Source organism: Musa acuminata, chromosome BXJ3-1 (genome assembly GCF_036884655.1).
Source record: "Musa acuminata AAA Group cultivar baxijiao chromosome BXJ3-1, Cavendish_Baxijiao_AAA, whole genome shotgun sequence".
NCBI classification, from domain to species: domain Eukaryota; kingdom Viridiplantae; phylum Streptophyta; class Magnoliopsida; order Zingiberales; family Musaceae; genus Musa; species Musa acuminata.
Window position 1 is genome coordinate 1,530,944 of NC_088349.1, and position 17,553 is coordinate 1,548,496.

At 40.0% G+C, this 17,553-nt stretch overlaps 3 protein-coding genes across 9 annotated transcripts; 1 reads left to right on the plus strand and 2 right to left on the minus strand.

Moving 5' to 3' along the window:
- Nucleotides 1–691: 691 nt before the first annotated feature.
- On the plus strand, nt 692–6,019 carry LOC135582520 (peroxidase 56-like). 7 transcript variants are annotated; one of them, XM_065135428.1, is made up of 7 exons: nt 705–2,841; nt 3,238–3,634; nt 4,070–4,136; nt 4,402–4,891; nt 4,971–5,159; nt 5,225–5,420; nt 5,510–6,019. In XM_065135428.1, exons 4-7 carry the CDS (start codon nt 4,607–4,609, stop codon nt 5,914–5,916), a joined length of 1,077 nt encoding a protein of 358 aa, XP_064991500.1. In that variant the 5' UTR covers nt 705–2,841; nt 3,238–3,634; nt 4,070–4,136; nt 4,402–4,606; the 3' UTR covers nt 5,917–6,019. The 7 variants fall into 7 exon arrangements, 3 of the variants coding, with proteins under 3 accessions (XP_064991500.1, XP_064991502.1, XP_064991501.1); XM_065135430.1 differs by having other exon boundaries at nt 4,695–4,891; XR_010492913.1 differs by lacking the exons at nt 4,971–5,159; nt 5,225–5,420; nt 5,510–6,019 and having other exon boundaries at nt 692–2,841; nt 3,238–3,334; nt 3,466–3,634; nt 4,402–4,605.
- A 1,091-nt stretch (nt 6,020–7,110) lies between these two features.
- LOC103978599 (peroxidase 57) lies at nt 7,111–9,734 on the minus strand. The gene is made up of 4 exons (XM_009394448.3): nt 9,604–9,734; nt 8,343–8,791; nt 7,908–8,256; nt 7,111–7,721 (listed from the first exon to the last, which is right to left on the minus strand). The coding sequence occupies exons 2-4, from the start codon at nt 8,538–8,540 to the stop codon at nt 7,279–7,281; spliced, it is 990 nt and encodes a 329-aa protein (XP_009392723.2). The 5' UTR covers nt 8,541–8,791; nt 9,604–9,734; the 3' UTR covers nt 7,111–7,278.
- On the minus strand, nt 9,735–17,007 carry LOC135629724 (uncharacterized). The gene is made up of 9 exons (XM_065137578.1): nt 16,435–17,007; nt 15,966–16,013; nt 15,746–15,805; nt 13,017–13,103; nt 12,833–12,937; nt 12,420–12,533; nt 11,182–11,282; nt 10,339–10,450; nt 9,735–10,025 (listed from the first exon to the last, which is right to left on the minus strand). The coding sequence occupies exons 1-9, from the start codon at nt 16,990–16,992 to the stop codon at nt 9,903–9,905; spliced, it is 1,308 nt and encodes a 435-aa protein (XP_064993650.1). The 5' UTR covers nt 16,993–17,007; the 3' UTR covers nt 9,735–9,902.
- Nucleotides 17,008–17,553: the final 546 nt, after the last annotated feature.

Here is a 17,553-nt window from a genome sequence, read left to right on the forward strand (position 1 = left end):
GTAACATACGACCGAAATTATTTAGGGTCTATGTTTAAAGGCGAATCAATTTCATTATCATGATCTCATCACGATTTGATTCATATTGCATAAATCCATGTACATCACAATATATACAACATACAACATAAAGTGAGAAAATATCAATAATAATAATAAGCAAAAAGATTACGTAACATGTCACGTATATTATAACTCACGTGATTGGCTTATAGAGCACCTATGACTAGCGAGAGCCACTCTGCATCTACGTTGGCTCGACTAGTTATCAAACGACCTTCACCTCACGTCGTCGTTCTTGACATCCACAATAGTCACCTGTGACCCCAGCGACACCGTCCTCCGCCACCATTGATGTCGTCCACTACCGTCATCAACTAAAACATAAAATTATTTTTTTATCTTTTATTTCATACTTTCGTTGATAAGATCGATGACGTTAAGATAAATAAATCTAAATATTTTATTTTATAATTATATAAATATCAATATAATTTTTTTAAATATATGGACCGAAATGTTAAAGGTAACTAACTGTATAACTAGCTTTTAATTTAACTTATCAGTCTTCAATCAGCCATAGTTGGAACTTACAATTTTACTATTTATCATAATTATCACTTACGACTTTATTATTATTATTATATATACAACCTATCGAGATTTCATAATATAACGGATCGAAGTAATTCAACAATAATACCAACAAAGAGGCAAGAAAAACAGTTCGAAAAAAAAAATCTTCAAAAAGGAGGGGTAAGTTCTAAAGAAATCTGAAGCTAAGGGAAGACAAATGGTTTCGATTTGTTCGCCTTTGTCTCCCAATCTTGTGGCCAATTCCATCTCGGTCGAAGCTCCTCGGAGTAGAGGCCGATTGCTTACGTCCAGAGAATATGGTGTTCTTCTCCAATTTTGCATCGACTCCAAGTCACTGGAACGCGGGAAGATGCTGCATTCTCATATTCGGAAAGACGGATTCGAGAGAAACCGAGATTTGCTACCGAGGCTCATTAAGCTTTACTCCGTCTGCGGCCGGATTGACGACGCGAAGAAGCTGTTCGATAGAATGTCGAAGAGAAATTCCGACGTGTTCTTGTGGACCTCGATGATTTGTGCGTATGCCAAGAATGGAAGTATGATGAGATGTTTTGAGCTTTTCGTGCAAATGCTCGAGCGTGGGGTGCGGCCTGATTCGTACACATTTTCGGGATTGATGAAGGCTTCTGCTGAATTTGGCTTCCTCGAATTGACTCTGCAATTGCATTCGATGGTAGTTAGGTGTGGCTGTGGTGGGTGTTTGTCCGTAGCGAATTCGCTCATTCATGCTTACGGGTCCTTTGGAGTTGTTCACGAAGCACGCAAGTTGTTTGATAGAATGGTTGTTCGAGATGTTGCTTCTTGGTCTGCCATGATCCAGGCATGTTCTTCCATGGGAAGCTATGCTGACTCGATGGCATTGTTCTCGAGAATGCAGCTTGGGGACAGCCTCAAACCGAATGAGCTTACTGTTGTTGCGCTGTTGCCTGCGTGTGGTTTCTTTTCTTCCTTGAGAAAAGGGCAAGCTGTTCATGCTTATGTCATTAGGAATGGATATGAATCTAATCTGATCATTGGCTCTGCTCTGGTAACGATGTACTCCCGGTGTGGGGATCCTGATGTTGCTTATACGATCTTTACTAGCTTTTACCAAAAGAATCTTGTTTTATGGACTTCAATGATCGAAGGTTTTGCATTAAATGGAAAGTATGATATTGCTCTGAATTTGTTCAAGAAAATGCAAGACCAAGGGTTTCACCCAAATTATGTAACTTTAGTTGTGATCCTGTCTGCATGCAGCCATGCTGGCTTCGTTGATGAAGGTTTGCAAATATTTGAGACCATGCAGGAGAAGTTTGGTGTGAAGGCTGGGGTTGAACATTATGCATGTGTGGTGGATATGTTGGGGAGGGGAGGCAGACTAGACGATGCTGAAAAGTTCATAGAGAATATGGGCACGAGACCAAGTGGGAGTATGCTTGGATCATTGCTTGGAGCATGTCAGGTTCATCGTAATGTGGAGATTGGTGAGAGAATGGCCTACAGGCTTTTTGAACTTGAGCCTCATAATGCTGCTAACTATGTAATCCTTTCCAATGTATATGCTGCGGTTGGACAATGGCACAATGTTGGAAGAGTGAGACAAATGATGATCGCCAAAGGGTTATCGAAAGATTCTGGATGTAGTTGGATTGAGCTTAAAGACACAGTTTATGTGTTTGGGGCTCATGATAGATCACATTGGGAGTCGGACAAGATCTACAAAGTGCTGGAGGAATTAAGTGAGGAGATAGGCAGGGCAGGATACATGCCAGCCACAGAACATGTGTTACTTGATGTGGAAGAGAATGAAAAGAAGAAGTTGCTGTGTAGCCATAGCGAGAGACTTGCAATTGCTTTTGGGTTGCTGAAAGTGCCTCCGGAAATGCCAATAAGGATAGCCAAGAACCTTCGAGTATGTGACGATTGCCATGAAGCAATCAAGCTTATTTCGAGGGTCACTTCAAGGAAATTTGTTGTCAGGGACACAAATCGTTTTCATCACTTTTATAGGGGATCTTGTTCTTGTGGAGATTACTGGTGACACGATGACAAGGGAAAGATCAAGAACTACAATAGGTGCTTTTGTTCTCTTCAATAATCAGTTATAAGACTCTGTTGAGGTCTACATGTATTATAGAGAAGACCACGGAGCAGCGATAGCAGTTTAATCTTTGTCTAACTGCAAGCAACTGGGAGCATGAGTTCGAGATGATGATAAATTTGAACTGTTCAGCATAAGTCTTTCTGTGACACGATGATTTGGTGAGTTGATCTTGAGTTTTGACATCCACCCCAAGCATGGTAATAACCACAACTAGCCTTTATTGCACTTCAACATCAACAGATAACAAGATACGTTCTACTGTCCTTGTTATCTGACACTGTGGCTGTATCAATCCATCTGATCACATCTGTTCATGCAAAAAGGAGCAGTTAAAGGATTTCATGAGCATCTGATTTCCTCTTGTTCAACTTTTTCTCAGAATACTGACTGAGGGCGAAGTCCAACAGCTAATGTATTTGATTAATATTGCAAAAATAGTTGAAAGTTTGACTATAATATGAATAATCATTTTTCATACTTGTACAATTTTGATATGCCTGTAAATAACCCTATGCCTTCACAGAACCTGAATCAGTTTCTATGTTTTTATGTAGCAGGTTGGCCGAACGATACTTGTTCATTGTTGGATGCTGTCTAGATTGCCATCATTCAAATCAGCACTAAATTCTTTCGCCAGTAGTATCAGCTCCAGTATAAATAACCCTATGCCTTCACAGAACCTGAATCAGTTTCTATGTTTTCATACTTGTACAATTTTGATATGCCTGTAAATAACCCTATGCCTTCACGGAACCTGAATCAGTTTCTATGTTTTTATGTAGCAGGTTGGCCGAACGATACTTGTTCATTGTTGGATGCTGTCTAGATTGGCATCATTTAAATCAGCACTAAATTCTTTCGCCAGTAGTATCAGCTCCAGTATAAATTTTTCTAGAGGTGGAATGGGAGCTTTAAAGATCAGACATGGTTTAAAAGTGAAAATGGAGAAAAGTATGCTTCTATTTCCCTCTTTTGTTCTTAGTTTTGCATTTCAAGAGCTGAGCAGCTGCATCACCTGAAACTGCTGCTACAAATATTAAGTTTTGTGACATAGAATTGCATTTACCATTATTTTAGACAGGGAAGATTATACCAAAACAAATTACATGCATCCATTGATTTTACATTGGAGCAGAATAAACAAAACTTAGTCTCAGATGACAGTCAAACTTGCCACAGATTGTGGCAGGCAATCAGCAAGGCAAACCTACCTGCCATGAAAACAACAGATGAACATGACAAACACAACAAATATTATTAATAAGCTTGTATGTTGAAAAATGTGGTATCCATGCTTCATCATCAAGCATTCAAATTCAAATTCTACTATACCAAGTAGCCATTATTTTAGCCTCATCTCCACTGTTCCTTTTGTTGTGAATGCAGGCCTCCTTGCAACATTAGATTTGGGTCAGAATCCAAAGACTCCGCCAGCACATAGGCACCATGTCCAGTACGTGCCCTCCACTTGCAACATTAGATTTGGCGTATTTATGGTTTTTATATATTATGATTATATTTAATATTTTTAATTAAGTATGTAGCTCAATTGAGGGTCCCACCTGTCCAGAATATGCCAAATCTGGAAATGTTAGGAAGCTTAAAATAGCCAACTTCAATACATTATCACTTGACCTTTTATCCATGTCTATATGTGACTAATGTTTACTTTATCTGTATTACATCTTATATATATTTATATTTATGAATTAAAATAGCCAAAGGTGGATTTCTTTGCTATCTCGACTGCTATCTAAATCTCCAAAAGACATGCCGCATATGCAGCAGTGAGTTGCTGCAGCAAGTCATGTCATGTCGGTGGACGTTAGACCTTTGGCAAGAAGTAGTGAGAGAGTGAGAGTGAGAGAGAGAGAGAGAGAGAGAGAGAGAGAGAGAAGAAATCAGTAGATCACCAGCCTTGCCATGACCACCTCAGTCGAGCATCAGTATAAAGAGATGACTGTTGATACAGCTTCTTTACCACCCAAGATGGCTGGGAATCCTATTGCAGGCTTCTTATTTCAAGTAGCAATGTTGAGCTCCCTTCTATGCTCAAGCAATGGCCATGGCCTCAAGATGGAGTTCTACAAGCAGTCCTGCCCTCAAGCCGAGACGATCGTTCGCACAACAGTGGACAGCTTCTTCTCCCACGACCCGACTGTGTCCGCTCCACTCCTCAGACTGCACTTCCATGATTGTTTCGTGAGGGTAACACTCTAGTCACTGCCATCCTCCCTCTGTTATCATCGTTCGTACACAGATGGACAGATCGATCCATGTGAAACAGGGATGCGATGGATCGGTGCTGCTGAACTCCACCAGGAAGAACTTGGCGGAGAAGGACGCGAAGCCAAACCTAACACTCGATGGCTTCTACGTGATCGATGCGGCCAAAGCAGCATTAGAGGAATCATGCCCTGCCACGGTCTCCTGTGCAGATATCCTCGCCCTTGCAGCCAGAGATGCAGTGTCCTTGGTAGCTTCTTTGCCTTCCTGCCTTGCGATCGAATGCCAAGCACACTGAACCGCTGTTGCGCTCAGGCTGCAGGTCTCGGGAAGGGGATCGCCATGACGAATCAAAGCCTTTATCAGGTCGAGACCGGACGAAGAGACGGGTTTGTATCGAGAGCCTCCGAGGCAGAAGCTCATCTGCCATCTTCTTATGCCAATATCTCTGCGCTCAAGGCAAATTTTGGTTCCAAGAGACTCACCGCCCGAGACCTGGCAGTCTTATCAGGCATCGTATTGCAATCTGATCCATTGCACGCAAGAACAAGAACTGAGATCTTGGTTTTGATCGTTGAACAGCTTAATCTCTTCGTGCAGGAGCTCATGCCATAGGGAACTCGCATTGCTTCTCGTTCGACAAGAGGCTGAAGCGCTACCATGGAAAAGGAGGGATCGACCCGACCTTGGATCCACACTATGCCATCAAGCTGATAAGCAAATGCAGGCCGGGCAACGGCACGACCACCGAGATGGTGCCTGGAAGCTCGACGACGTTCGACACCAAGTACTACGAGCTGGTGGCCAAGAGAAGGGGGCTGTTCCACTCGGACGCTGCTCTGCTCCATGACAAGGTGACCAGAGACTACGTCTTCTCCAGGCTCAAGTCACCTGAGTCCAGTTTCTTTGCTGATTTCGGATCAGCCATGGTGAAGATGGGGAAGGTTGGAGTGCTCACAGGCAAAGCAGGGGAGATCAGGAAGAACTGTGCTCTGGTCAACCGCTAGTAGGAGCTTTGAAATTGTTGCGGTTGTGTTGCGTCTTTCTTGCATTCAGGATTTTGTTGCTCTGTGGAGGTTAATATATGCTATTTGGTGTCAAAGTTCAGATTGAAGGAAGTAACATTTGATAGATAGGTGACAAGAAATTTAATGGTTTCTTGATCTCATAGACATTATTGGTCAGTACAGCTAAACAAATGAAGCTTGAAAGTAGAATATGGGGAGAGAATTGCTTGATAACAGAGAGTGTTTATGATAATATTAATAGTCTTGGAAATTGGTGGATAATAACAAGTACAGAACTGTAAGATAAATGATTTTGAATTGAGGTTAGGGATTCAAATGCCAATGATTTGCAAGTATTATTATATTCCAGCAAAAAAAGATTGTGCCCGATTTGCTTAAATTATGAGCAATCCAACATTTCAGAATTGTTGATTCTAATATCTATCATTATGACTTTATTCAAAAAGCTTAGAAAAGATCACCCTGCAACAGATGATCCATCACTCAATTATTTGCAAACCTAAATATCATTGTTTGTTCTCAATGTTATTAGAATGTTATAATCGGACTGTAATAGATATTAACTCAATATAACATGGAAAAAAATTCAAAAAAATTCAAGTGTTCATTTTTTTTTTTTCCGTAAAGCATCCCTTTCAACTTTGTTCTCACGTACCGTCTTTTATTTTTAAAAGATGAGATTGCTCTTGATATTTGGCCCACTGATCGCTATATCTCTCTCTCTCTCTCGTTGCGTTGCATGATCATCTTCACACCACCTTCTATTCTCTTCTCTTCTCAAGGGCGCAAGTGCAAAGCGAGCATTGGAACCAGAAGGTAAAGGGAGGGGCAAGGGATTTTGAGGGGATACTCCAAGACGATGCAACGAGGACAAAGGTGACAATGAGGATGATGATGATGAGGCCTTGACGGACAAGACAAAAGGTGGTGAACACAATGATAAATAACCATGTGGAGGCAACGAGAATGATCATAAGACCTTTTTTAGTGGTGCGGGAGCAATAGAATCTCTTGATGAGATCAAGGTTATGAGTGATGACAAAGAGCGAAGACCGTCGAGGAATGACGAAGACTAAGGATAATTTTATTTTTTAAAAAAATAAAATATATTATACGAAATAACAAAAAAGGACAAGAAAAAATAAAAACTTGAGGGTTTTTTTTGGTGCCATGTCAGAAATTCTTGCAACTCAAGTCAAAAGACTTGGATGCAGCTCTTTATTTGCAACACTGCAGGAAGTACAAGATGCTGATGAATGAAGATATTAGTCAGTCCGTGGATTGGAGACTGAAACATCTGCAATTGGTATGCTGTTGTACTCTTTCATCTTAAGCTGCTGTTCATGTCCTACTATTTACCTTTCGACAGTTCAACCTAATCTCTCCTTCTCCGCCTGTCAACACTCCCACGGATCCGAGTTTGATCATCGACTTGGAGAACTGATGAATGAATCGCTTTGGGTTGCTCACGAACCGCGCGGCCAACCTGCTGGTGACGTCGGTGAAAGCCAAGTCTTGGTCTAACTGCAGCACTGCCTTCCCGTTGAGCAAGCCGTGGTAGAAGGAGGTGTCGAGGACGAAGGGCGGCGATGTGGTTGCTTGGTTCAAGAAGATCTTTGGGTCCTTGGTGACGTTGCTGGGTAGCACGACTTCGGGCGGGCATTGCTGCTTGAGGGTGGCGAGCATGGCGGGATCGATTCTGGGGTCAGATAAGCCCGTGGCCTGGAAGTTGTAGAGTCGGTCGATCACGAACCCGCAGTGGCAGAATCCAACACCATGAGCACCTGAATTCAGAACATGAATGTAATACTCTTAGAGAATATCTCTGGACGGTGATATGGATTCAATGAAATTAAAAGACCCATGTTTTCGGATCGCTGCATCGTGATGATTAGTACAAGAACTGATCTAATAACGTGGTGGTGAGATCCACCAAATCTAAGAATCGTGAGAGGTGAGGTTAAACCGACCTAATAACGTAGTGAGATCCACCAAATCTAGACTGATGTTTCGGAAAGCAGCTTCGGCGGCTTGGATGGAGAAGTAGGGACTCGGCAAACGGACGTCGGAAGCCATAGAGACAGCGCCATCCCTCCTCCCGGTGGGAAGAGCGTAGGCTGCTCCGCCCGACAACGCCACACCATCTCTAGCAGCGAGCGCCAGCACGTCAGCGCACGACACCACTCGGCTGCACACCTTCTCCAGTTCGGCCTTGGCGTCGTCGATCACGTCGAAGGTCCTCAGTGTCAGGTTGGGAGCCGCTGTCTTCTCGGCCACGTTGTCGGCGGTGCTGTCGAGGAGAACAGAGGCATCGCATCCCTGCGAGAGCAGATCGATGGGTTGGTATAGCGAGCGGTCACTCCTACTCGATCGACGAGCAACCGGAGAAACCTACTGCGACGTACTCTAACGAAGCAATCATGGAAATGGAGGCGGAGGAGGCCAGCAGGAACAGATGGGTCCTGCAGGAAGTGCTTCTGGACCACTTGCTTAACGATGATCTCTGCTCTGGGGCAAGAATTCCTGTAGTAGTGGACTTGCAGGGAGACGACGATGGTTGGAGCATGAGCTAAAAGGAGGAGAACCAAGGAGAGCGCTGCCATGGTTCTGCTCTCTGCTGCTGTGCTGCCTGCTGTCCTCCATGGCAGCTTATAAGAGAGCACGAGAGCTTAATTCTGTGAGAGTAATCTGGAGTTCATTGACTCCCAAGTGGATTGCTTCCTACTGCTTGTTTCTTGGGATCCTCCTGCCTGTTCAGTGAGATGAATGTGTGCACATGGACGCAGTTGCTGCTTCACTCTTTTCCTGGACCTGACATTAATATTTGTTCTTCTTCCACTCCATGTTTGATGAGCTACAATGTCAGGTTCTCATTAGATTGATCATCTAATTCTCTACTCAAAGCAGCAGTATGGAGAAGTTTACAGGACACAGAATTCAATCACAGTACTCAAATAGTCAACGCTGTAAATGGTATTTATTGACATGAATCAAAACAAATAACAAGTATCCAATGAGAAATCTATTTCTTAGCAGCGAGATGTTGAGTAAATGCTTTAGGGTTCAGAGAAGCTGTTTCTCTAAGAAAGGCAGAGGAGAGGAGACTTTTTAGTCTCCATTGTGCTCATCCTTCGCTGTCAAGTTCATGAAACCGAGCAGGGCTATGATGGCAGAAATGCACTGCACACAGATATCAAATAGCAAGCTATTGGATCGAGTTGGGGAGTGTTGGTGGTTGATACAACCAAAGCATTATTTATTGCGCACCTTTCTTAAACTGTGGCTTTTAGTGGTTGATCGAGAAGTCTCGAGATTGCAGTAAGAAGAAAGATGTTTAGCTTAATTAAGCCTAAATTGGCTTCTTTTAGTTTGTTTAAGTTGACCAATGGCCACTGTGTCTACATGTATTGAGTAGCACTGCTTCTAGAACCCTCCAGAATGATTTCATTGGGTGTTTTGTTTAGGGTCCACAAATAACATGGAGATGCATTGTGTAGGGGATTAGTCTAATATCAACAAGGACTTTATTAGCTCTTAAAAGGATGATTAGCCTACCTAAGTCAGCCCTCCCATTACTACCAAGAATACCATGGACATATAAAATTGATCTTTCTAGACAATTAGGGTTTGCATAACAAAATTGAATTTCAAGAAGAGAAAACATACACTGATCCTTTCGAAATCTAGCGATGAAAGCCTAGTGCACCGGTAATCTTAGATGTATAACACAGCTTAAGCAAGAATCAATTGTAACACAACTTCAGCAAGCTGATTCTAGATATCTCCATGCAAGGATCTATAACAAGGTAAAGAATCGATTATAATAAAATCCTAGTATCATTGCCAAAGCTTAGCAAATTACCATTTTTTTTGCTGTTTGGAACGTATGTACCACATGATTTGTCAGCCCTCTTAAAGTGCATTTCTTTCATCTAAAACTCTAAATGATTGACCCTTCCACACATTCACCTCCTGCCCAGAAGGTAGACAGCAGTAGCAACCCCAGTCAGCGCGACGCCAACAGATGCTAAAATTTTTGTTCTTGATGGACCGACACTTTGTGTAGGAACCTCCAGCAGACGCTTTATCTGCAATGTTAAAGATCAGCGGTAATTCAAGAACGTAAGTACATGGAGAATATGTGTATAAAGCAGAAGCACAATTTAAAATACGACACTTCAACAGCTAAATAACAATATACTAAGGTGAAATATATCTGCAAACTAAGAAGAGAATACAATTTCAGCTCTCACAATTGAGACAGTTTGCCAAACAGCAATTATTCAATCTGGGACTATCCAAGGATTCCGACAACAGATTACCTGGGAACTTTGGTGATAGACCACTTCGAAATCATCTAAACGTCAGATCCACAAAGAGTAAAAGGATCGGAAAAGATACCTCTATGGGCTGTTCCCAGTTCTTCTTTATTCCAGATAAATGCCCTTTGCCAACAACTGCAACAACTGAAGAATGTTCTCTTGCAACCTTCAATAATGTCGATGACATGTACCTGCACATACAAGTCCAGGACAACAAAAGAATGACATTATATCCAAAGCATGGAACTGAAAATAGAACCTTAGCTTTAAGATGAATGCTCAAGGAACTCAACTAAAGGTCAACCACAGACGATCTACACTACTTTAGTGAAACAACAATTTTAAGGCTTCCAGTTTGACTAGTGTATTAGAGTGAATGGCTTGTTTGAAATTGACAGTGGTAGTTTAGATGTGATCAAGATAAGAAACACTAAATATTCGTATTGTAACTAGGTTAAAATTTTGGGCACCAAACTAAGATAATAGAATTTTCAAGATTTGAAAATGGAGTGTGCGAAGATAGTTGAACATAGGATAGTTTCCTAAATGATAAGCAGAAATAGAAACTGAGTCCAATTTTCAGCACCAAACAATTCTGTCTACCATTATCTGCCAATACTCCTGAATCTTTTAGTTAAAATATAAAGTGCATGAGTATTTTCAGCAAAAAAAATGGATAGCCAATGCACAAGGCTTGTGCCAATGTAGGGCATAGAAAGGGTCAATATATGTAGTCTTGGACTTACAAGCAAAGATGTTTTTATTACCCGAGTCCAGTCACCTAGATTGCAAGAAATAATTGCACAATGAGACCAAGCTCACCCTCTAGCATGAATATTTTCCACTCACAATTCTATAGAAGATACAACCATGAACATATAATAAACAATAAATATATGAAGTCAAATAAATTAATACTAACATATCACGCTCATGAAGAAGTGTCTCCATCAGAGTAGGGAATGCCTTGCTCATCTCTTGAATGAAGAGGGTCAACATATCAACATCATCCATTTCCTTCAACTAAAAGAGAAGAATATAATTAAAATATAAGTTACATTATGATATTATTTTAAACATAAGTTGGACAATGAATTAGTACACACTATTTAAAACACCAAGATATCATAACTCAAGCATTATAATTGTTCTAAATAATCAGACACAATACCAAGTTTATGTTAATTATTAGCAATATATGTATGATGAAACAAAAACCACAAAATACAAAGAGCAAAACAAAACCAGGTAAAAGTCATCCTTCACCACTAGGGCATATCAGTAAACAATGATTTAATAATAAAAAAGGAGTTAAATATCAAGTTCATTTATATAAAAATCTTAGGTATAGGAATGAGAAAATAAATATAAATGACAAGATATAATGCTACTGCTCCAGGCATAGATAATGTGTCTGCCTAAGTCAAGTTGGAAGGGACTAAATTCACAATTATCAAATAACAGGTCAGATTTGGGCCTAAATACTAAGACTGATGCAAGACTAACTTAAACAAATGATGGATCCAATTCTTTATTTCCATTCTGTTGACTATATAATCCTGCTACAAATAATAACAACAAGAATTTCATAACTATTCTCCACCAGTGAAGGCAACAAATGTTAATTTGTAACCAAAAAAGAAATTTAACTCTACAACCAACTGTCAAAATGGAAAAAAATATATCTTGATTTGTCCAAAGAAAAATATGGTACTACCTGATCTGATGTACATGGTCAGGTCAGAGGAACAATTATCTATAGAACAAATGTAAGCTTGTAAGCATGTCTAGCAAAGGCTATTACATAACAGCCTTTCTTAGGATCAAAATATTTCTGGGGCTTAACAATTTCTCAGGCATTGATTGATCCCTATGGAATGTGCAAGGCACAATCACTATCCAGATACAGTACTCATTTTAGTTCACCAAACATAGGTAACAGCAACTGTATTTCTCTTTCTTTTTAAGTGTCTATTATAATTTACAACAGCATATTATAAGTATGAAAATAAACAAAAGAGAAGCTGAAAACAAGGATGATGGAACCCTTCTTCATGTTACAAGAATTACTACAAAATATGTGCAAAGCAGTTGTAGCATGTAAGTCTATGACCAAAAGAAGGCCAAAAGAAAGTACCTACAGAAAACAGGACAGCTTACCATCTTATTCAGATCATCAGAACTAGGTAAAAAGATTGTTTGGAAGAGTATATAGTACAAGAATTTTGCTCTATGCCACAGTGTCATCTTCCCCCATGTTCTTCGTAAAGTAATCTGCAAAAATCAAGAATACATCAGCTAAATGCACAAAGAAAATGTTGGTTAGCTAAATAGGTTCTGGGAATTATTCATCTAAAATGGACAAATCCTTAAACCCAAAGATAGCAATAGATTACTTACACATAGGACTGCTATCAGAATGAAATGCAACCATAGCAAAGAGTACACACAACAAACTTTACAACAACAAGCTAATTGTCCAAGAATATCAAATGAAGCAATGGACCATAGAAGGTTACAAAAAACAACAATTTCATAAGTCATGTGAAGACACAAATAAATGGGTCTCATACCTGAACAGGACGGTCACCCAGTATCACTTTGCCTCCATAACTCATTGCTTCTTCAAATGCTACTCGAAATTCAGAGCCAGGGAACACTTCAAGCTTGTGAGCAACCTAACATATGATACAAAACCCTAATAACAGCTAATAACTGATATTACAAATAGCAATAAAAAAAAGTGTGAAAACATGCCTTGGCAAGAAACCAGCTATAGAGAATCCCAAAGGTATTCATCTTCTTTTTCTTCCACATGTCAATCATTTCACTCACAGTGGGAACCTGAGAAAACAAGTAAAAAACTAGAACAGTTTGACAAAATTGACATTTTGATATATAATATATAAAGTAGCAAAATGATCTGATGGAAACTTAACAACCAAACTTATGTGAACATTGAAGAATGTCCAACTAAAAGTAAAAGTATATATTCCAACGTTTTAATCTTTCAGAAAATTTTTATCCTTATTAATAGTTACATGTTAATCCTTTTAATAAGACTAATAATAAAAGGAAATATCTTAGGTACAGTGCTAGTTTGTCAGACAAGAGGTTGCAGGTTCAAACTTGTTATTGCCTGTACTTTCCAATTTTTAGTCTTGAATCAAATTGGTCTTTGCTGGAAGCTACTTCTCCAATTTCCATTAATTGCAACCCATATTTTGTAATTGATGTATGATTCTTCCATGCTCGAAGGATGGTAATGAAGACATCAACTATAGAAGGGAATATGGAGAACCAATACCCCCTTCTTACAATCTTGATTACGTTCTTGTAGTAGTGTTACAACACCTAACATTAGATAACTCTATTGCACCTCGATTCAACCTAGATAAAGCTAAAAAAAATTATGCCAAACAATGTCAAAGAAGATTAAAAGAAGGATTTTGGAAGTCATTAGTCCAAGAGAATTATTCATGAGAACTATTTTGGACATCTACAACTGATGAAGCGTCGTGGTAAATTGAAAAAAAAAAGAATGTGCAAAAAAGAAAAGGTAACATGAAAGGCAACACTAATTTTGAAATTAGCATTTAGGATTTTCAGATGTCTTAAGATCAAGAATTAGAAACAAAAGTGCCATGCTACACATCATAACTTACATAAAGATACAAGTCATGGCTTTGTCCATTAGACCATGGCAAATAATAACTTTACCAATCTGAATTAATAGATTTTAACAAATATTGAGTTCATATGGTTCATGAACCAGCATTACCAAAGTTATTAATAGATCTTAACCATTCATGACCATTTATCCAAAACAATACTTAATTTGCCAATGCAGCTTAACAAAGAACAGCAGAAAATAACAGAAAGGCACCTTATGGAGTCCACAATCTCCAGTGCTTAGCAGAGAAGATGTGCTACTGATATATATGTGGCACATCTTATTTTGAAATGGTCTCACCAAACTTTGGGCTGCTGTCACCTCCATACTTGTCCTTATTTAAAGTAGCAAAAGTATGCAGGAGAATGCAGCATAAAGTTTGGTGACACAGTGATCCTGAACTTATTTCTCTCAACTCTTAGGTTATGATATTGTTGATCAAGTAATTGTTAGACATGCCATTGTTTTTAAAAACATCAAATCGAGCTTTAATAGTAGGAAGAACAACCCCAATAAGATCCAGAAGTAGCATATACTCCACATTGTCTCAACTTATAACGGAAAATCCTTCGATTTTAGAAATGGCATACCAATGTGAATTTTTCGTCAAGTCCTTCAGACTTAGTTGGCATTCAGACTACTTGGAGGAAGATGGTATTCACCAAAGCCCGATCTTATTAGCGATCTCCACAATCATGGTGTTCTGCCCAAGTCATTTGAGCTTAGTTGGCATTCAGATTTCTTGGAGGAAAGATGGTAACAACCAAAAGCTGATCTTGTTTGGAAGTAATCTACTCATGCTTGCTGCTGGTGTAAGGGAGAGCAGATTGTTTGCACTGACAATTCAGAGAAATGTGGTAAGAGCGTGAAAATCCTAATAACTGTGAGAAGCTGCATATATTACTCTTATTTTTTTCTCTTCTTCCTAACCCCCATGTCTCTACTACTGCTCTTACAATTTCTCATTTTTAGTCCTAGATCCCCTTTTCTTCTTGTACCTATGATCCCGATCATCCTACTTCTAGAAAAATAAAAGCACAAAATTTAGCATAAGGAGCCAACGTAATGATGAAAATCTTTAACACCAATAGAAATTGGCTAAACTATAAATAATATGACTTGCTATACCAGCCAATCCAAATTGGGATAAGCCTGAATCAACAGCAAGTAACAAAATCAGCCAGTCATGGTAGAAAACCATCCAGTTTCCAGGACTTCTAAGATGATTTTTAGCCAGTATCTCCAACTCATTTCATAAAAATCTGATATCCAATAATACTGAGCCAATTGATCCTACCCAATTCCAATCTCAATCGTAATTCTATCTCCAATAGGAATTCTAGTTGCACTATTCTGAACCTTGGTGTTACCAATGTGTTGTCTATAGAAGCTTACCATTCAAACATGATACTCTTTCTGAAAAGGATATGACTTATCCTTCGATGTACAATTTTCAATGAGGAATCTACTATCTATACATGGATAAGTGATATTGGATACCTTCGGCTTAAAACTTGACCTTTGGTTATATACAACACAATTTTATTACTTTTTTAATATTTTAATACAAGACAATTAAACAGCTATTACCAACCACACTACTACGAATTTAAGCATTACACATGCTTATTAAAGATCCACTAAAAAATGAAATGCATTTAACTTGTGCAGGCGGTTATGTCTCCTTAGTTACATAGGTTCTAGTAACTCCAACAATACCCATGCAATGCCTTCCAAAAGTTTGTACTAGTGAATGTAATTACTAAAAATTAATTATGATGTGCAAAATTGAAGTTGATTGATATATATCAACCTGAAGATTCTGAGGAGTCAAAATGGCAACCCTGCTTGAGCACAGCTCCAGAAAAACAACCTACATTGAATACCAAAGAGACATATACATGAGTTCAACAGCAATAAATTTTCAGCACACCACCAATCTATCAACAATGCCACTTTTCTAACGCAGGCTGCTAACCTGCTATACGACCAATTGATCAATCAAGTGATTGTTGAGATTCAAGAGGAAGCACCTGAGGTTTCAAGTAACTGATGATGGCCTGAACTTCTTTGCAAGACTCCTACAAAGACATATATAAGATTAGATATGAGCTTCTAACAGCACATAAATCAATACCTTGAAAAGTCAAGCAATGCTCGATATAGAACAGAAACATGGGGAGAAACGGAATGAATGGTACAAACTTGGAAGCAAGCACATAAACTCAAAATTTCTTTCTTTAATCAGGTAAACAAAGAAGTCAGATTATCGCTAACCTTCTTAATACCTAATAAATTTATATGAAAATCAATATAACAGTCAGCACATACGAGCTAATAAAAACTCAAAATTGAAAGCTCTAATTTATTTATTACTAAGATCCTAAAAACAAAACAAAGGGGAGACATTAATAGAATATCGAAAATCAGAATTATCTCGAAAATGTCATTTTGTTTCCACAAAGAAATGCGATTTATAGAGTAATTACTAGATCAGATCACCTGAGATACATGGGCCGTCCCGACAAGGTACACATCACAGGATCCCCCCTCAGCCGACGACTCGCACTGCAAGAACAGCACGCCCTTCGCCAGATCCTCCGGCAAAACCTTCTTCCCCTCCGCTGCCCCTTCTTCCGCAGACCCCTCGCCGCCTCCTGATCCTCCACCACTCGAAGCCTCGGAAAGGATGCCAGAATCGAGTACGGTTTGCGCCGCAAGGTTAGGGTTAGGAGCCGGCTCGTCGGCGGCGGGTTCCGAAACGTGGACGTAGTCTTCTGCGGAAGAGGTCTCGGACACAACCGAGGAATCATCGGCGGGCTCCATCGGAGGCGGCAGAGAGCGGCGCCGGGAACGGGAAGGGGAGGAGAAAGGGGGAAGAAGCTTCGCAGAGGGGAGATGGGAAGGGTTATGGAAACCTATATATACACGGACGGATGGGGAGAGGCGAGGGAGGGAGGAGAAGCACCGGACGGAGACTCGGCGGCACCGTTGGATCGGTGGGGGAAAAGGGCGCGACTGGGCCGAGTTGAGGACGCGAGTCCGCGGCCAGCGTATCATTACCCGATGATACGCTGACGCCTATCCCAAACCTTTTACATCTTTAGAGCAGAAGCCGGTCCGGACCGGACGAGACGAATTACCTCCCGACCGGTTTCGAACAATGGAGAATTAGGTTCAGCCGGCTCCTGACCCACCATCTTTAGAGCAAGAGCCGATCCGGTCCGGTCCAGTCCGACCGGTTTGAACTGTGAAGAATTAGATTCAGCCGGCTCCTGACCCACCATCCTTGGAGCAAAAGCCATTCTTCTTAACCTTCTTCTTATAATGATTCCATGCCTTATATGAACTCTACCTCGTCATTGTCTTCGCCCTCGAGAGATTCTAATGCAGTCACCGGATTGTAGGGATGCCATTGCGTGATCCATCTAGGATTACAATACATATTTTTCAATATTAGGATCCATACTTAACATTTCTACTTAGTTTTGGGTCAAGTATCGGATTGATTTGAGATTCCAGTTACCAAATCTTTAAACCCATTGGCAATTATCTTGATTTTTTTTCCATATAAGAACGAAGATCCAATCTTGCCTCTTGTTCACTTTGGTGTATTAAATA